The following is a 22,213-nucleotide window of genomic DNA, read 5'->3' on the forward strand; positions in this document are numbered from 1 at the left end:
TGAGAGCTTAAAATAATGTTAACATTTTTATCTTTTAATTTTTTATAATAATTAATAATTTTTAAAATATGTGTATAAGGATAAAACAAAATAATTAAAAGTCGAAATTGTCATCGGTGGGTGGCTTCTTCATTCATTATTTCATTCTTGTTTATCTTAGCTAATACTCTTATTGTGCCGTTTGTGTATAGATTATGTATATATTAATAAAGAAAAAAAAATTTGATAATGTTTTAAAGAACCTACCTTCTTTATACTTACATCAAATTAAACCTAATATAATGCACTTTAACATGAAAAAATAACTATTAAAAATCTCGTTTTCTTGTATTTATTGAGATTTAATCCAAAATCAACTGGATATTTACATTATTCAAAACTACATAAAATTTAAGTTTTTCTGTACTATACGATTAAAAAATAAAAAAGAATTTCCAAAGAATTGTCTTTTATGAGTAATTGGCCTCTAAAATCACGTAATTTTTGGTGGGTACGATAAACAACTATAACTATTAATAATAGTTAGAATAATATTTGGATCGGAATAAAATTTCAGTTTTAATATTTAAGATTACACATTATAGCAAACTTATATTTTTTATATTTTATTATGTTATATAAGACTATGTCATTTTTTGGTAGATTAATTATTTTTTTAATAATTGTTATATTTCAAATACTAAATGATGCGTTTTATGATAGTGATTTTAATCACTCTTACCATTGAAATAAGGGTTTAAATTTCACATATAGTTTCCTTAAATAGTGTACACAGTAAAATAGCTGTTTTCTAAGGTTTTAGATATTTTTAAAAAATATTCTTATGGCATAGCTGTGTCCAGAATATTATTTTAGGAAACCAAAAAAAAAAAATATATATATATATATATATTGTTTATTTTGAAAAATTTAAGGATTTTCGTACCGCATAAATATATTTGGATTGAAATAAAATTTCATAAAGCTATATTTTAAATTTTTAATTTTTAAATATATTGCGTATAAAAATCGACTTTGAGTTTTAAATTTTATTCATATCATGTAAATTGTATATTTATATGTTTGAATAGAAGCTATATTGAAATATCAGAATTGATATTTATTATTATAATAAAACAATCATGGTAATACTTTTCTTTATTGAGGTTTTCCAATCGAATTTTATTTGTTTTTATCTTTAATTTTATATTGTTTTAAAACCATGTTAATTCAATTAAAAATTTAATTGTGTTCGTGTAAACTTGAGTTCAAAGATTTAAAATGATAAACACCTTAAATTAACTAGTCTCCAAGTATAACAATTTAATGTTATTAGTGTTTGCTTCTATCAAACTTACTTCTGTTTATAAATAATAAATTAACCAATCTATTGTTATGTCTTATTTAAATAAAGTTAGTATAACTCAGAGGCACAACCAGAAAATAATTTTGGTGAACGGAAATAGACATATTATTAATGCCTAAAAATTTTCAGCATCACTATTTGAGAAAATAAGTAATAAATAAGGTTGTCGCGACTAAATAACCTAAACATTTTTTATCATTTTAAAGGGGGTCAACCTGCTAACCACCCCCCTTATGTCATTATTGATGTGACTTCATAATAAATTTTTTTTTTTTTTTTACTCTGTCATACACTCTTTAATTTATACTTGAAATTTCTAATAAATTTTGTATAACAAATGATATATAGAGAGCAACTTGTATTTTATATAAAAATAAAGCAGACTACCCGTTTTATGGGTTGATTTTAGTGACAGTAGAGCTTAAGAAGTCTTTTCACCGAACCACATATTCAAGAAGAACATTTCACCGCACTTTGTATGATTATAAAAATCCTTATTGATCGATTTGACATTAATAGTCTGTTATTCCTAGAGAAATAGTAGTAAAGTGTTTCTTTGTATCTTTGAATTATTGTGTATTCTATTACATAAACTAATAATAAACGTACAGGCGTTAATTTTAAATAAATAAATTAAGATTATGACATTGAAAAAATTAAGTAAAAATTTGAAGACGATACTTCTAATGCCGATTTATAGACCTTGAACATCCCAATCTAAAATATCATATTTTCGTTAAAAGTATGGTATATTCAGTATGTAAATATTCCTCATTATAAAACTTATAATATTAAACGAACTTATTTAATACAATTATTATATTTTATTATTTACAAATTTAAAAGTCCATAGTTAAAGATATAAAGCTGATAGTAAAATTTTTAAGTATAACATAATAATATAAGTATATAATTATACACAGACTATTAATTAACTACGCCTTTCGCAATATCTTCAGAAATATAAAGTATAGTATAATTTTTTCTTTTTGGAAATTAGTAATAGACTATATTCACTCCCTTTACTCTCTGTTCAAATAGTATCAACTTAAGTTTTTTAAATAGAAACGTATATGTTTATCTAGCTTATAAACAAGAATCTAACTGAGAAAATTACTGGTCGATAACAACTTTTTAACTAGTATTTAAAAATATATTAACACTATTATACTATGACAGGAGGAGTAATGCTGTTCATATATGCCTAGGGATAAAAATAAACAGACCTGCGCTTCACCTCCAGTCGTTATAGTAAAGTATTAATAATTTCCAAAATTCTAGTTCATAACGACTGGTCATTTTCTTAATCAGAAAATATTTGTAGTTAATTAAACATTCCATTTAAAAAAACTTATGTTAATAGTATTTTAAGGAGATGAGAGGAAGGACAGGACCAATTTTTTTTTATTATTGAACATAAAATACTATTAACTTATAAAAAAGAAAAATTATAATAGATTTTTAATTTTTTTAAATATTGCGTGAGGAGTTTTGCTATGTATTATTTTTATTATTACTTGCTACTGTATTCATGTAATTGTTAATTAGTTACAAATTGTTATGTATCGATAATTGTTTTAAAAAGATAATTTAGTACAATGATTATATTTAGTTTGATTAATTGTGCTATAATAATCTAATTAACCTGTTATTATATGTCAATTTTTGACAGTATTTTTAAGTCGCTTTAAATGAAAGTGGTTACATTCTCAAAATGTGTAACTACTCATTGAAACGGACTACTTGAAAATTATTTATGACGTCTTATTAATAACAAATCGCTCAATATTACAATCATCAAGGTTTCTTTCACAGTATCATTTTTCATATTATAACGCACACAATTAATTCAATTGACTTGGATATTAGTCGTCAATTATTTGCTACTATTTCTTCTAGTCATCTTAAAAATTACTTGTAATATTAAAAGGTGTTTGTTGGTGTAATCCTAAAAAAATTGCATTAAAATCAAACCTGTTCTTCGTTTTGTAAGCTTAATATAATAATAACATTAGATTAGATACACTTATTTTTGGTCTCCATTTTTATAAAGCAATTATTCTGTTTTCTAAAATTCATATAGATTTTAAAGGCGGCTTTAAACAACTGCAATTATTCTATAAGTTATTTTTACATAATGGCATTTAAAATAATAAAAGGTTTGTGTCAATTTCTATGCTGAAGAGTAGTTCAATTTATGCAAATAAAACATTTATCTTAACACAAAATCAACTTTCAAACTAATAAAGTACTGTGGTACAAATATCATAGAGTAAATCCCATACCAATTGAAATGTTACATTGATGTGTTAAGCACTGAACAATAATATATTCAATCATAGATAAATTATCTTATTGGATATACAGTGAGTTTTTATTTACTGTAAATTTGAATTCGTAATATTTGAGAATGTCCTTTACATTAAATCATTTTTGAAGTTATTATACAAAAAAAAAACGTATCATTCACATAACAGAGTACATTGGTTTTTTCATTGATTATGTAAATATATATTTGTAATATTAATGAAGGCAATTTAAATTTAGACTTTTAAAAATGCATAAATTATTTATAAANCGTATCATTCACATAACAGAGTACATTGATTTTTTTATTGATTATGTAAATATATATTTGTAATATTAATGAAGGCAATTTAAATTTAGACTTTTAAAAATGCATAAATTATTTATAAATTATAATTGTACAATTTCATTTTTAAACTTATTTTGACAAAAAGTCACGTCGCATGGGTTTGTATTAGTTTATAATTCAAAATATCAGATTTGTTGAACGCTTCGATCATGACATTAAAATGTATTAATTTTGTACATTATACGCCAAGTTTTCGGTAACGATGACATCGTTCGAAACAACAACAAGTACGACCTCGAAGTAAACATAGGTGTCACTAAAAAACACGCTCGCGCTTGTTATCATTGCAACAATAATAAATTTTAATTATTTGTACTGCGATGAAAAGTACAGTGCAATATTATGGTGGTGGAAGCAATGACTAGTCCAATACTTGTACTACTAATACACAATTTCTAATGTGATGTGGCTACGTCATTTCCATTAAAAAAAAAAAAAAAAACGGTAGTGGGGTGACAGCGGTTTTTCTAATCATCGTCGACTGCACGCCGTACGCACTCGGAGCGTCCAATGTCGATTTGCATTCCGTCCGTACGCAGTCGGGTAACGTGTTTGTGTGACTTAGTGTGCGGTGTCTGCTGTCGAGTGCGCACGCGTACACGTTTTAACCTCAAAAACGTTATTAATTTATCATATATTTATTGTTAATGCTCCGACTTGGTTCAATAATATTAAGATAAATGTATAAACTTAATTCTTGAACTTATATAGATATTTTATATAAAAAAGAACTGTTTTTATACAATATTATCTTCTCCGTTCTCGGCTATCTCTCTCTTTTTTTTTTTTTATCATTATGCCGAACATATAAATTGCATTACGTTTAATTTTGTTTTCGATACCCGAATTTCGTTTATTTCGGATTAATTTGTGCTCTCCCGAAACATTCCCATGAGCATGTTCCGTGCGTCGTACCACCACGGCACCACTGCCCCACCAATCGATGGTATAATTGGTGGCGGTGCTAACCGCAATATGGTACCGGTGCCGGGTGACCTGGGGATGATTTATCCGCACGCCGCCACTTGGAACTTCAACATGTTCCACAGAGGTAATAACACCACTTTTATCATTTTACCGCTGTTTGATTATGTTACTTCATAATACCTTTAAGCGCCCGAGGTCGGTGTAAAAGATGCCCTACATTATATCCATTTGCTAAATTAAAAATATTTCACCAATGTAACCATTGTGGGGTATGCGAGTTGGGTCTTGTTGGTCATCACCTTCAGCCGCCCCGAAAATACCAATAACCGCTCTACTAGATCCCGTCGGCCGGTTTGAATATAAAAAAATATATCGTTGTTTTTCCCGGTTCTATTATTTCCAGTGGACTAAATGTAGTTCGAAATGTAATTTTGCCACGCATTGCAATATACGAAATGTTGACCAATGCGATTCCGCTGGATGTTAGTACAATCGCTGTGATAACGCAATAATATGTAATTGAAAGTAATAAATCGAAAGAGGATGTTCACATGAATTGTGCAGCGTCCACAAAATTATCGCGTGCGGCTGTCGTTCTCGGGTTGCGATAGCTTTCAGTCAGAGAGGGGAATATTTTTGACAACTGTGCAAACCTCACGTTCGTTCGTTACATTGACCTTTCCGTCCCGCTCAGCGCGTGAAATTGTCCGAAGAATATTATTTTCAAAAAACAAACTACATCTCACCCGCATTAACCCCATGCAAAACTGTAACAGTGTTTTTATTTACTGACCATATTGTACGGAATAATAGGTTTTTTTTACTTAATCTACCCACTACCAGTGTAATTGTATGTTTTCGGAACCATTAATTACCGCGCGCCGCACCCGAAAGTTTTTATCCTACTGGTTGTAAAAATATATTTCGTATTTTTTAGATCATTAACCGTAACAGTTTTTACGTGAGATAATCGTTACTCTAATAAGGGGAACGGTAGATAAGTGATTTAAAAAAAAAGCTTAGCTACTTCCTGTACACTCAAAGAAACCTCTCGCGACGATATGATAGCCATTAGTACTGTGTAGTGTAACAGTTAAATATTAAATTTAAAAATCCCTCGTAGTTTGTGAGTTAATATAGCGTAAAACGCGTTTCATTTTTTATCAATAACGCGGGACCTAGCCCGAATTCACGAAGAAGAGGTTAAAAGCCCGTCCGAAGAGAAAATATTTATGTTGTGTTATCTACATCGATAAATATTAATTATGTGGTACAGTGTGTAGTGTCATTATCTCTCATACGGCGGGAAACGGTGGAATAATAGTAGTTATCCCAAAAATAAAAATGTGGATAATATTACGTTATTTTTCGGTTAGTTATCAGTTAGTTTGTGGGTTAGTTTGATAATCTTCACTCGAGTGTTATCACTAGACGTTTTCTATTATTTTTTCTCATGACGCTTATTTCACAAATCTCATAGCCACAGTTGGATAGTGTACAATATTATTGTACATTATCTTTTGTGAAAAACCGCACGCAATCCGTCGAACCTTATAAAAATATGTTTTACTAAATTTTACGGTGTGCGTGCGACGTGTATATTATATCGAAGAAATCAATAGTATTGTACCGGAATTGGTCTTTAATAGGCCAATTCTTCGTCGAGGTTCTCTTTTGACAGCCAATTTAGTGATATTTCCTTCAGATATCGCCAAAATAAGTCCAATTTATTATTTATAAACATGTATTTGTGTTTATTCTAGAAAACTCGGTTTGAATGGCAAAAGAATTTAGTACATTTTTAGTGTGCGTTTAGATAAGTATTTTTGGGTATTCAAAAAAATATATATTATTACAACATTGTCAATAATAATTCATAAGTATGACCTAGTCAGTAAAAGTTGTTTCTTACCTAAAAAACGTCTAATTTTTACAAGTAATTAAAAATACTTAAATGTTACATTTTTTTTTTAATTTTTACATTTTCTATCAGTAAGAAAGACGCTAAAGTAAAATATTCAATTTTAATTTCTATGTGCGAAATATTTTGCAAATTTTGTTTTCACATCGAAATTTATGTAAGAGTCATCATAAAAATTTCATTCACCTAATATTTTCGTCATATCAGTTATTCAGTTTGGCTTAATTTTAATAATATTAATGACCACTTAACACTCGCGGCTAAACGACGTGTTACGTAATACAATTAATTATATTCTCATAAATATGGACTCTTCTTTAAAAATAAAATTAATTTATTATAAGTGAGACAATGTTAAATAAAATTTAAATCGTGTTTAATTGCTACATAGTTTTGTCCCCTCTTAACTATTGACTACTAAACTATTTCCTTTTTATGCCTGGAAACACAAACTTATATCAATATCAATATATTTTTTTTTTGTATAGTACTAGAAAAAAAATCACAAATAATTTCCAGTACAGAAACACTGAACAAACTTGGAAATGCAAATCATTTGACTTTGCTTATCGTGTCACATTTTTTTCACACAGAACGTACCGAACGTTGATGATTTATATATTCTGTTGTTATTTTATGATCGATACGAATAAACTGATGTAGTTCTCTCTAAATATACACACACAGACGCTACTTTTTCATATTCGATACTTACTGTTATGATGATATTGAATGATTATTATTTTTACTATGATTTCATATTTATGTATTGTACCGCTAAAAATCAAAATAGTCTTGCCCGTAACCGCCAAGGGCATGTGATGTAAGATTATTCACGCATGTTATATTATTATCCAAATATAAATTGATAGTTGGTACTTTTATTAAATATAGGATGACCATTAGAATTTCCTGTGTTAAATTTAGATTTCCTAAATTAATCATTTGTATTAACTAACTTTTTGTAAATATAAAACGAGTTCCCACGCAAATTTCTATTTTGGCACAAACATTGTAGGATTTATTTTTTAAACGTGGTTGTCTACCGCTTGCTGCAGACGATTCAAAAATATTGGTTATATTTAGAACTTTTAGTTGTGATGTAACGTTTTTCTTGTACATGCACACTGAAAATCCCTAAATTCTATTGAATTATTGACCTTGAATACATCGCCCAATATGTACGTTATGTGTACTTTTATTTATTTTAATAATTTCGTAGTACACTTTGGCCTGTAACGCGTTTCAAATTAATACCAGTGAAACATGAATATATTATCGCACAGTACCAATAATTAGTTATCATTATCCATAATTGTCACGGTGTTGACGTTCCGAGGTCTTTTATTTGTAGCCTCAAATTTAGTGTTTATTGTTTACATGCTCTTAGGTTTTAAAATACCGAAATTTTACGTCCTTAAATTTAAGATTCTCAAGGTATTAAACATTTGTAGCTTTTCAATATTTTCAAAATACACTAACACCGTGTTAATAAATGTCCGATAATTTACCATCTAGTCACGTTTCCAAAATGAATATCGTTTCAAATAAAACGAACGGCATTCTACTTAACCTTTTGGTTCATAAAATAACAGACGTACACTAAGCTGTTCAAAAGTCTTTCTAACCATATATGTGCATTTAATTATTTTTTTATCTAGTTTTATCTACACTACGCAGATCAAGTGAAAAGATTGTTCAAATAACACATCTACAGTAAAATAATATATTTTTGTTACACATTTTTTCACTTTAAGATGTTTATTCGGGTTTTCCTTAAATCCATTTAGAAGATGTTTCCAAGTCGTGTTTAAAAATTCTTTTCGTGAGAAATTCTTCCTCTCTCATAAATACAATTGAATAACAATTTCATTCTAAATGATATCTTACTTTGACGTCAACAAAAAAAAATGAAAAAATCATGAACATGCTCGCTTTTAAGGATTAGGAAAACTTTTATAAAACTAATGATGGAACTTACTAGTTTTACTTCCAGAAGTAAACCGAAGTTTATAACGTCTGAAACTTGAGTTCTCATTGAATTTGTTTAACTGTTTTATCTACAGTGAAATTTGAATAAATTAACTAGCTACAAGAATAATGTAGTTAATATCAATGAAAAATACTTTTAAACTCCCAAAACTTTCAAGAATATTACTTTTTTTATATCTAAAATATTTAGTATTTCACACGTTTAAATACCACCTAATACGTTTAAATTATAATTAGGTAAATCTTTATTTTCATTTGACGTTGGTAATATTTTATTCTTAAAACTTTTCATAACATTTTGACATATCATTTAGATGTTCAATGTTAGCTCTACTACAATAAGTCTGTTAAATAATTGTATTAATCTCTGTACAAATTGTTTTGTCAGACCATTATATCGTGCAATTATTATAAATAACTTGTTATAATGCAACGCTCCGCCGAGCCAATCGTCGTTGAACTGCTGTATTAATCACCTTCACCCAGATAAGTACAATGTGGAAAATCAACAATTATTTGTGATAATTACAACTTATTTACCAAGAACTTGGCGATCAATAGAGTTTTATTTAGTAATTTTCTTCCACGTGCAAGTGAATCCAACCAAAATGTTAAATTCTAACGTTCCTGACACTGTGTGGCGTATATAATTTTCAGTAATCCTAGAAGTGATTTTACACATTCTACAAGCCATTTTCGACAAAACTATGAGGCAATATTCTGAGTCAAATCGTGTTCAAGCAAGTCTTTTAAATAACCCTTCAAACGTAACTCGTCATCCCTCTTGAATAATAAGTCGTGATGAAATGTCTCGTGTATTATTTAGACACAAAAAAAAGAGGTTGCATAGGTCTTACATCTTAGTAGCATAATATTATTATGCTGTCAAGGCATTGCAAACGATCCGTTGAAAACGCTTTTAACAATTCTGTACAACATAAAGCGATCGGAGAGATGAAATGCCACTCGAGTTTATTTGACGTTGTATCTTTGCTATAAACTTGAAATGATAATGTTCATAGAATAAATTATGCATAACCAATAGTTACTAATATTCAACATAACAATAAACCTGACAAAAAATTTGTGCAAAATTTATGTTATTTCCTTTGTTCTAAATACATGAATACCAACTTAAAATCGACCCAAACGTGTTATGAATTATGATGTATTATGCTGGTTGAACTGCGATATCAAGTACTTCTTTTCTAGTAATAAAATAATATAATATCGCCATATTATTAACGCAATGTTGAACTGTTGATCGATGTCTTTTTTCAGATTACCTTTTTTGAATTTTACATGTCATATCTATACTGCCGGCCAAAATTATTAGATCACACAATAACTTTAAGATTTTTTTCAAATAAGATTTGATATCTTGTTGGTTTATTAAATATTATTATAATATTAACAAACATGATTGCTGTAGATTCAAAGAAAAAATAATTCACCTGCAAAAAATTATCGACAGAAATTTTAATTCGAATTTCTTTGGTGATCTAATAATTTTGGCCACCAGTATATATACAAGATGATTCCTGTAACACTAGCCCCACTCGATATCTCTTAAAATAATAATTATGTTTAAAAAATATTTTTTTGTATTTTTAGTTTCACATATTTCTTATTTATCAGTTATTAGTTACTTTTTAAATTCATTCCTTATAAGGATGTCAACTTTATTTTTTTTAATGGCAACATACAGATTTAACTATCTTATAAAATAAATAATAATCTAATTAAGAAAAATGTTGTATAAATTAAAAAAAATTAATAACAACTATTGAGCCACTATTTCGGAAGCTATTTATGTCATTTCAAAATGTAGTGTGACGGTGAAGAGCAGGTGGTTGACAATATTTATAAGTAGATATTTTTCGGTCGCACCTCTCCTCCCGCCTTGCTATAAAAATGTTAATAACTTTCGTAGTATTGATCCAAAAAGTTGTTATCGACCAATAATTTTATTTTATAAGCTAGTTAAATAAATGTTTTCATTTGAGGAAATAAAGTTGACACCCATATATGTTTTAAGGGTTGAATTTAAAAAGTAATTATTAACTGATAAATCAACACTTATATGGCACTAAAGAATTTCAAAATTAATGTTCTTAACGCAATTATTATTTTAAGAGAAATCGAGTGGCGACTAGTGTTAACACACAACACTGTATATCTAATCAAGTAAAAACATATTGTCATCTTATACAATGTTATACAGAAATGGTACTTTCTCTATGAAATAAGTATGATTTGCCTGTCTCACTCCTTTGTAATTTCATGATGATTCAGTATCAAGCTAAATCATTTTTATTTTTAACCCCAGTAATATAGCGACGCATTTAAGATTTTGGCGTCTTGGAATTAAATTTTTTCCTCCAATGACAATTAATTAATTTTTTTTTTATTTTAATTTACGAAAAAATTGTTTTCGACTATTCTGAAACAGAATAGTCTATTAAGCAAAGTATTTTATTTGTCACCCACTTCATATTGTTGAATAGTTTTTTTTTTTGTAAAATGAAATTAATAATTGTGTATAACAGAATTTTTCACTAATGGTTTAAGTAGTATTTTAATTTTTCAATTTCTATATTACTAATTATTTTTCATTGGTCATTGATCTTTTTATCTGATTGTAAATCGTGTTTTTCATTGATTGGTGCAAACAACATTACTACAGTTGACAGTTAAGTGAATAGATATAGATAAACTGTTTACTTTCAACTGATTAATACAAATTAATGATTTAAATGAATTCAATTCATTTTACGGTAGGAAGCTTTCTTTGATTTTCTTGTTATAATTAAGTATCATGAAGAAGACGTTTGCATAATATATTAACACAAACGATTGTGTAATTTATTTTGTATTACATATTTGGTAATAACTTCGTTTAACTAACTTATGATGTATTTTTACGAATTATAGCTAAACAAAAGAATATTATGTCATAAAAATAAGTTTTATTTCTTAATTTTACATATGCTTATGACCTTTATCATTTATTTTTCAGGTTTTATCAACTCGAACACTTTGCATTCTTTAGCCCATTTACATGGTAAGTAATTTATCAACATATAAAAATATATATTTAACATATGGCAAATATGTAGTGTTTTAGTAAATAATGTTATTATACATTTACATAATGTGTCAATGTGTATAATACATTAGAATTATGTTTATCGAGCCTATCAATTTTATAATTATGAATCGTATTATGAACAATATTAGGTATGTCACATAAACCCATTATCAATTAAACAATTCGATTAATAAATTAATTCTGAGATTGACATAGAAATAACTAATCAAAAATATACAACGCAGATAGATATTTAATAGGTAATTAACAATCTAATGAAAATAATAATACCATTAGAAAATCGATTAGGGTTTAGGCAGATAACTCAAAGTAATAATAAATCGTTTTCTTCTTTTATATTTTCATCCGACAATTAATACTTGTATTATTCATAATTTTTTACATCATTTTGAAGGCTATTGTATTGTATTTGTGTAAATAGTGAATCTATAAAAATTATGGTTTGAGCAAATGTTTCTACGTGGTAATTTTTAATTATATTTCTACAAATACTATAAAATATTTTTTATTTTAAGTTGGTGATATTCTGTCATCTATATACTTATAGTTCGCCTATTTTCTATTTGAGTTGCTCGAAACTAACTTACTTAAAAAAAACAACTTTAGTCAATACTTAAATATTATTACCTACCAAAGTAATATTATTAATGTGTTTTTTTCACGAGTTCCGAGAACCTATTCTTCTATCGACAAGTCGTATTTTGATAGAATAATTTTTGACTATTTTCTTTTTGATACATAAAACGTTATTATTGAGGTTTTTGCGGGCATATGTTACTACAACGTAATCCGTTAATATTTTTAACATATTTCTACCTAATTATTTCTTCGAAAGTTCACAATAAGTTTTTTATATTAAAACTAATCTTGAATAATTGCTATTTTTTGTTACATAAATAACATTTGTATACATTGTAGCGATTTCACATTTTCATTAGAAGTATAATTTGAAAGTTCTAAAATGTGTATAATCTACTTAATCAGTGACGCCCAAGAGCTAGTGTAATTATTTGCATTTTCAGCTTTTGTGTTCTGAAAATTTTTAACAAAACTGTCGTTTAAATTACTGTTCTTATTTATTTTCTCTTTGTATTTTTAATTATGGTTACTAACAACGGTAATTATATGAAATAGAGTAGCATATGTATTATTTAATTTAACTACTTTTTTAGACGAGGGGTATTACATTACACGTACGATTCGTTCAGTTTTGAATGTCGATGTCATATATGTCTATGTGTTTTACATTCACTGTTCCCGTATTACATTATATTGCAGTTTTTTATGCGAATTTCTCTAGCACACCGTCGCTGACAAAACGCGCTTTCCTCGAAAGGAAAATGTATAAACAACGTATAAATCAGAAAATTTTACCGCTATGCATTATTCATTTTCCCACTCGACGGTTTATCCTTCCTTGACCCACTGGATTTGAACGATGTGCCTGGTTCTTTAACGAACCAAGAGCATCCTTTTTTTTAATAATATGCAATCCCGTGTTCCTTTTAACAAAAATATGCTTAGCAGACTGAAATAAACTCCAGTCGGTTCCTTTACTCCATAGAATAACTCGATTGTCGTTTTATTATTTGCTGGTTACGGTCAAAGTGGTAAATCGGCCATCAGGAATTAATTGATTATGTAGGGTTTTTTTTTTATTATTTTAGTCCAATTAGAACGTGTGCAGTGGAAAACACTCGGCCGTTTTTAGCCGTTCGATTACTTCATACAATTCATGAACGTTTTATAACTATCAAATTACTTTTTATTCTGTAACGCGTTATTTACTGTTTGTTAGATGTGTTGTGTTTAATCTTAGTTACGGTATTCCTGAAAATGTCGATAAATAGTGTGATATACACTCGGCTGGTCTGTACGATTCAGCGATTTTTTATTGTAACTAATGACTTTGTGTGACTTGTGGTTAACCAGTCGTTTTCCTAAGGGATATGACATTCATAATAAATTTTCAGTATTATGTAAGGCTGGTTTGTTCATTGGATTTTGTAATTTTTTCATTCTATTAACACGAGGAAACAAGACCGAGTTTGACACTATAAATATTTATACTTTGTACTTTTGACGTGCACATTCATTTGCCATTATTAGGTATAAACAGTTACATTGTGTATACATTATACGGGCGATAAAAAAACCAATTGCATGTGGCTCTCGTCCCCAGACTATTGAATAATATTAGAATATTTCTACCGTCGGTCCCGTGTCTAGGTTACACTGTCGTGTTTTAATATGAGGTTATCTAAACACAAAAATGGAAAAAGTGTCGATTGTTTTAGAAAGAGGGCTGTGACCTCTTGGTCGTCAACATAAACGTTGCGTTATCCACCGTGTATAATTTTAATTAAGGTGCTCTGAGAAATGTGTTGGGAAACAAATGTGACAAATACAGCCGTTACAAACCTGAGCGGCTCGTCGTGTTTCTCCGTGAACTCATTGGGGTGATTTCGTTGCAAACACCCAAGTTTTTCATAAGCGCATTTCGTTTAATGGATACTATTTTTGAAAAAATAGTATACATAAAAAACGATATTACTAAGCCGTTGCCATAGTCGTTAACTAAACCGTAAACGTTTAAATCGCCAATTGATATTGCTGTACTTTTTATTTAGTTGGCCATAAACATCATCGTCCATAAATATTCCGAACGCATTGAAACTGAATTTTTTCAGCTTTTTATTAACCAAAATCGTTAGAGCGAAACGATGCCCCGAGGCCGTTTTTCTGCCAAGGTTGAAATATGTAGAACATAGAAAAATTGTGTTAAGACTCGTTTAATGTCGTCTCGAAACATTTCCAAAAAGAGTAATGTTAAATAAAAAATGATAATAGTTATGTCGTCTCGTTCTTGAACCTTTCCTAAAATATATTAACCGCATAAAAAATTACCATTCAAATGAAATTCGAATTTCAAACTACGTACCTAAGGAATATACGTCTTACCGAATAAATAAACTCAATTTGAATTGTATTTTAAAGCGAACCGCGTTATTATGCGAACGCTGTTGTTGATATTAGACCGTATTAAATTCCCGTCCCGCAGAGTAACAACAACAACAGCTCAAAGGCTGTAATAAATTCATGTATTTGAACAGCCCTAGAGCTATGTGGTGATAAAGTCTCAATGATTTGCAGTTATGCGGCGCTTAGGCTGAGGATGCGCTTCGGTCCGATTTTATTTTTTTAACCCTCGAGCCCCGATAAACGATGCCACTCTAAGACGTACGTTACTCTGGTGTGATGATATGTGTTAATAGCGTTGGATAATCCACTCGCAGAGAGTAAGCTTGGACAGATTGCAAAAAAGAAACTCCTCTCTGTGCAATAACACGGAGAGCATAAATCACAACCGTTTGATGCTATCAAATTATAACACGTATATAAAGCGGTCAATTACAAGTTTAACTACTCATAAACTGTTTTATTTTGCCGCAGTTAGAGCCATGAATTTTTATACTGTCTCATTGTTTTACTGGTACTCGTTTATTTTCCATTCTATGTGTGATTTCCCTCCGTACTGTGTATTCAATTTCCAAGATAAAACGTGAGATAATGTGATACTGTAATTCAATTTTTATTTCTGAAGAGAACTGAACTATAGTGTAAACGTGAAATTCTTCGAGCTTCTGTCGTCTCGGAAAGTACCTTTGGCAAGGTTTTGGGCGTTTCCTTTACCGGCACATCGGTATTACTTACTTCCCAATGCCAAACGCCGAGTAAAAAACAAAACACACGAATACATAAAAAAATTCATCTCACCACTACGCGTTATATTCTATTTCCCTGTGTAATTCTTTAATAAAAGTTTTTCCCGAAAACGCTTCGAGACTGTTCAATAAAAGCTAACGTTCCTGATATCCGATAGCGCGAATGTTGTAACGTTGTGTTATTATACTTGATACTGTTACGTTATGTGTCGCCTATTGCGTAGTTAAAATTCACTGTGTAATTATATTCATATTTTATCCTAATACAACAATACTGGGCACCGATGGTCACCGATTTTAGTGACAGCAAATATATGGCTCGCAACACAAGTGCACAATTATTTGTTTATTGTTGCTCGTTTACATTCGTTTGATAATTTATGCGGTTTATTCGCTGTATTGTTTATCGTAGACAAAAAACTGTGTCTGCGAAATGCACGACCTGTACGTTCGAAAATAGTCGTTTTTCTAACAAAATCAAACTTCGAGTGGAAATCCGAAATATTCTCTGCTGAGTAAAAAAATTGTCATCGACATGTATTGGGTAGTTTCTCTACAGATTCAATCAACAGTGTTTCCTATGGTTTTACCTGCCGTACGTTGAGACGCTGTAATGCACACAATATTGATATAGTTTAATTTATTGTATGTTATTTTTTTTTTTAATTTGTGTATTCGTTTCAAACGTGCCACACCCTTCCTTTATTCGTATGTAATGTAATTTTGCGATAGTTTGTATTCAAGCGGATCATTTAAAGCAGTTGGTTTATATATGTTTGCGCCGGTTTGTACAGGACAACCAGATACGTGAGCCTCATTTTATGATCATCACTGTGTTAAACGCAAAATTAAAATGTCTACTACCTAAACAAACTGAACGTTCAATTATCTCGTCGTAGTATGACGCACATCGTTTTATAAATATTTACAAATATACACAAAAGTCTTAATTGACTGTGTGTACATTTAATACTTCGTTCGCCCCGTTGCTTGTTTGTTGGTTTAAGGAGCTCGTTTTCAATGTTTTCAAGTGATTGTCGAAAATTTCGTTACATTACTTATTGACCAAAATATTGCATCTTATTGTTTTGTTTGCCTTTAAAGAGAACTGCCAATTACTGTTAACTTTTGTTTGCAATAACAACTAATACTAAAAACAAGTACGAATTTTCGGATGAAAAATACAGTATAGTTTAAAAATCCATCTCGTTGTGCAAAACAGTATTAAATGTTATAATTAATTTTTATTTTTCGATAAGTCCTTAAACAGATTCGCGAATAAGCAATATATTTTATTTTTTATTTACCAATTTATTTTTATAAACAACATTAATGTTTCGAGCGATTCCATATGACTTCTTGTTGCTGTACCGTAAATGGAAAAAATATTTTTGGATTACATGGCAAATGTCAAGTGCTGACACATATTTGTCTTTTGTGCATAGAATGATGAAAGGAAATGATAAATTGTAAGTCAAGAATCTAATTCGTTGTTTTTTCTGATTACGTCTGAATTTTTTGTTCGTCGATCTCAAAAAAAATTACTAGCTGTTACAGCTAAAGAATTTCATTTCATTTAAAGCCTTGGTATTTTATTATACTCGATAAAATTTAATGAATTTAAACGTAAAATATGTGCATTCAAATTTAATATTAAATAATTAATTGTTAATCATTATGGATTATTTTTATTTTATCGTTTTGCTCTTTTCATAATTAATTAACTTAATTATTTTAATTGGATATTATTAATGAGTTGCTTCCGTAGAATTACGTTTATCAGAATTCTGTGACTTTAGCGAATAAAAATCCGTTGCAACAAACGAGTTTTTTTTTAATGGAGAGCTGAGAAGCCTTGATTAATTACAAATACAGTTTTTCAGAATTATTCAATTTATTCGAGTCAAACTTTTATTTAAAATTTTAATTAATTTAAAATGTCAATATTTTATTCCATTTAATTTTTTCCTTTGTTTTGTTCAATTATAATACAAAACCATGCGAGTATTTTGTAAAAAAAAAGTAAATAAATCCTTCAGCATTTTGTTTTAAAAAAATTATTTTTGTTGAAAATAAATACTTTTGTTTCATTATCATAAAGCCGCCGTGTACTGAAATAAAAAATAAATGTCTACATATTCAATATCTTTTATAAATATTACTTTATTAAATACATTTATTCTCTTTTTTTATAATGAAAATTTCTTGAAATCACATAAATACAACGTTCTGTTAGTGAGTTTCATGATTTAGATAAAATCGAAGGAAGGATGAGAAATATTATTCAGTTGTTTTACAGGTAAAAAAAATCTTCGTTTTTAACAGCCGGTTATCACTATCGTTTGCAATTGAGGTACCTTAATAGTCATTGCTTCTAGAACGACATATTTTCTTTTAATTGTACCGTTTGAGAATTATCTATGATGATTTTTATATTAAATTACCAATGGTATTTGAGAAAATAATGAAACAGACGTTATCAGATATCACCTGTGTAAATTTGTCTTCATGTTGTAATAAAGCACTATGAATTATTGAGTTACTATTTTATATAAAAAAATCTTAAAACAATTAGCTATTGATGTTAAGTTTCATAAAAAGCACCCCAAAACGGAATGTTTTAGAGTACTAGTGTCTGAGGGGGCACGTGTTCCTAGTTCTTCGTCTAGTTATTATTTTAATGAGATAGAAAGATTTGGTAAGAACTTGATACTTTTTTTTAGTTTTTTACTACTATCTTAATTGGTAGCGGAAGGACGAAGAACAGCGATAAAATAAAAATCTTGAATTGTTTACGCAATTAAATACTTTGTTAATAGATACATATAATTTTTTAAGAAAACTTTGTTTGCACAAAAATGGGTACGATTATCGATGCAATGAAATTTAAACTTAATTTGTCGAAAACTTTCGGTGTAAGTTGGTGGGAAAAAATTTTAAATATTATAAAGATCGGCAGTGGTTTCACGGTACGTAGATTTTGGATGTCTAAAGCTCAACAAATGTTTCGCATGTTATAGGCGTTAAAAATTGCAAAGGTACTTTAAGAGACCATCGTAGTAAACGTCTGGCGGCAACCCCCACGGGACAGCCACTACTAGAATTTAATTATAACCGTCAAAAGCCGGAACCACACTGCGTACAAAGAAGTTGTAACTCGATTGAGGGTAAGGTTTTTTTTTCATTTCGGAATAAGTTGTTTTTATTTCGTTTCTTCTTCTTCGTGACGACACCGTGAAAATGTTTTTCTATTTTCCTTAAGTAAATGCTCGGGAAAAATATTTAAAATCATTTTCTCGATACTCGCTATAATCTGTTTTTGTCCACTGTAATCCTCTCTTTTTAGAAAATGAAAAGTACTTGGACGGTTATTACAAGTATGCGCGATCTATTATCCCAAACAATTTTATAATCGTATCGTTTGTTTCGACGAAAATGCCGCTTTTTGAAAGGTTTCTGCCGTCTGCAGACGACGGAGAGAAAAGCCTCGTGATGATGAGGAAAGTGACGTATCCGTTGACTAATGGCTTTTAGATCTAGTCGCGCCATCACATTCGCTTCTCTGTTTACGTGGTCTCGTCTGGCTGAGTAAGACAAAAGGTTTTTACTGGAACCTACGGAATTGTTTACGATTTGATAAATGATCTGAATGTGGCGACTGTGAGTATTTTCCCATAACCTTCTGTGTAGGTACCGCAGATTCTGATGCTTTCTCATAACCGCTAAATAAATTGGATATTTTCATCAAATCTGAAAATTGTTTTTCTCGCTGTGTATTTGAACAAAGTGTCCTAACAAAATGTGTTCTTGTTTAAACCTACCGAATTTTTGTTTTTAGTTCGGGTTAGTAATTTTGGTTTTTTCATCCGCCTATTCACCATTAGTTTTGGGGCGTTGCGTTCAAACACTTTGCCTGGATAATTATTTGCGTAGATTGGTAATTACGGTAAACTTGTTCGCGAATAGAGGTATTGAGAACATAAATGCAAAAGTTCATGAAAATTTTAATTTAAAAAAATATTGTTCTAAAAAACTGTAAGACTTGGTGTGTAAAAACTAAACGCTGGATGTTAAGTGTGTACATTTAGATTTCAATTATTTATATCTCACGAATCGTTTGACAAGAATGATGAAGATTAATGGAAAATAATATTAAAGGGTATCTCATGGTTTAGTTGGCGACCCATCGTTTAAGTTTTGTATCATTATGTTTCAATAAATTTGAAAATAAAATGAAAGAGTCTTATGTAAAATAACCGACAAAAAAATCATATCCCGAAAAAAACTTCTAAAAGTTTGATCATTTTTTTATTTATGTATTTTGTGATACCAAATTTAGCCTTACATATTTTTTCAAATAAATATCAATATTAATGATACCTAAAACTTAAATTGTTTCAGCAGCTTCTACAATAAAAATCGTATTTATAGAAAGTTTATTCCTGGAGGGTACAAAAGATTTATACGTTTAGGTTCTAACTTGTTTTTAAATCCCTTTATAGTAAAAGAAAATGAACTTTTACTTTTTTCTAATGATTTCAGTTATACATTCATTGTCTCTAAAACGATAATATCTCGAATAAATACATTGTGAATAATTTTTGCAAGTCAAAAATGTTAATTGAACATTTTTGTCTATGAAGCACTAAAAAAAGCATTACCTAGGTACTCATTATTTATTCGAATAAATCATATTCAAGTTAATTTAATTATCCACCAAAAATAATTTAATATTCTTTAACGAGTTATAACCTCATTATTTGCCAAATATTTTTATGTTTTAATATTTTTAATCGATTTTCGTTTTCAATGTTATTATTGTTCGCTTGAAATGGTTGTATTCTATTTATATAATTATATGAATAAAAATAATGTTAACGGGAAAAATGAAATACTGAATCATATTTTTTTATAGTACTTACATTGTATTCATATGGCTCTAAATTTTTTCAGTTCCAAAGCTAAACGTATTTAAGCGACTTCATCTTCGTTACAGGATTATAATATACATATATGTATGTATATATAATATTATAAACGTATTATTTTGCCTCTCTTTCTGTATTACCAATGTCGAATGAAATTATGTTTGAGGAAAACGTACTTCTGCTTTTTTACTTTGCAAGAATCAAGACAATAGTCCGTGTGTGTGTGTGTGTGTGTGTGTGTGTGTGTATAAATGTATATTTTTATTTTTAAACACTGTTATGAAATGATTCAGTACGGAGATGGATAATAAATGAAATCGAGACGAGCTTATGAGAAATGTTAGAATTATTATGTAAATGCCGTTTATTATATAGTAATAACAAAACACGAGTTCAACTTGTTTTAAAGGTAATCATTTTTTAAAAAACTCGCATTTTATTTCTCACCCAAACAAAATTAATTTACTGTTATTATTTTTTTTTATTATTATTTACAAATAATGACGCGTGTTAATCGCGTCAACTCTTGGCCGGCGAAAATTTCATGTGTTCACTCGTGTAAATAGCGTGTGTTAATATTTAATTGCAGAGGATGTTTTCGCATTAAGCAGGTGTTTTGCGGTATTATTTATTTTTTTAACGATATCAAATCCCAGCTGCGGGCATGTATCACGTCAACGTACATTCGACATTTTGTGCAAATACACTCAATTTTTCGGCGTAGCGTCTTGAGATTTATCTCAAGTCTTGTTAGAAACGTCACTACCCTCACATCAATCCACTAAAACAAATTAAAGGGCGTTTCCCAACGGCAAGATTAACGGCTCTTGATTTATGCGCTTAACGGTCCAATGGAGGCGACTTGGAAATCCCTTTCTTAATTTGGCATGCCCTCTAATGATTTGTATACGTTAAAAGTTTAGTGGTGGTCTGATACTTTATTATGTTGTGCATTGAGATATGAATGTGCATATTGTTGGTGAATATAATGAAGCATCCGGCAAGGACTTCAATTAAAATCGAATTATTGATCCGTACAGCACAAAACTGCCGTAACCTTCTCGCAAAATTATTATTTATTGATTAACAGCTCAACTGTTGTGTCTCGATAAAAACGAATGCTTTAAATTGAGAGGTATTCATTTAAGATTTATTATTAAATTTACATAATTTAATAAAACGGCTCTGGATATCCGTCGTGTGGTCTAAGCTAATACTAACCAATTTATTTCAGTGGAAACTCGAGTTAAATTTTCACGTTGAACACATCGTATGCTTAATTTGGAAACGTGTTTTAGCCGTCAATAAAAGCGAAACCCTATATTATTAACATTGAAGCTCTAAGGTTACAAGCATTGAATTATTTATAACTAGACATGCAAAATAAGTAGGTCTTCCGTTTGTTTAATTCACAAACATATATGTATAGATAACACTTAGGGGTGTGCGAACATCTATTTATTACACATATGTATTTGTGGTAGTACGACATAAATTTTGGACGTTTGAGAGTAAATGCTTCGCTGTAGTAAAATGTATTCGTTACATTTTTCAGCCGACCGGAAGTTTAATGGTAAATAATGGCAATGGCGGTGAATAGGTCAACT

General features: G+C 29.2%; 1 protein-coding gene across 1 annotated transcript in view; it reads left to right on the forward strand.

Annotated features, from left to right (window-relative positions):
• The window catches only part of LOC126907594 (cytoplasmic polyadenylation element-binding protein 2), a 60,446-nt gene that overhangs the window by 30,164 nt on the left and 8,069 nt on the right, over positions 1-22,213 (forward strand). Inside the window, exon 4 of the mRNA XM_050688983.1 lies at positions 11,861-11,905. Within this exon, the coding sequence (XP_050544940.1) occupies positions 11,861-11,905 (45 nt within the window). The remainder of the gene's footprint in view (positions 1-11,860; positions 11,906-22,213) is intronic.

This window comes from Daktulosphaira vitifoliae, unplaced genomic scaffold, assembly GCF_025091365.1.
Source record: "Daktulosphaira vitifoliae isolate Bord-2020 unplaced genomic scaffold, ASM2509136v1 Scaffold_5, whole genome shotgun sequence".
NCBI lineage: Eukaryota > Metazoa > Arthropoda > Insecta > Hemiptera > Phylloxeridae > Daktulosphaira > Daktulosphaira vitifoliae.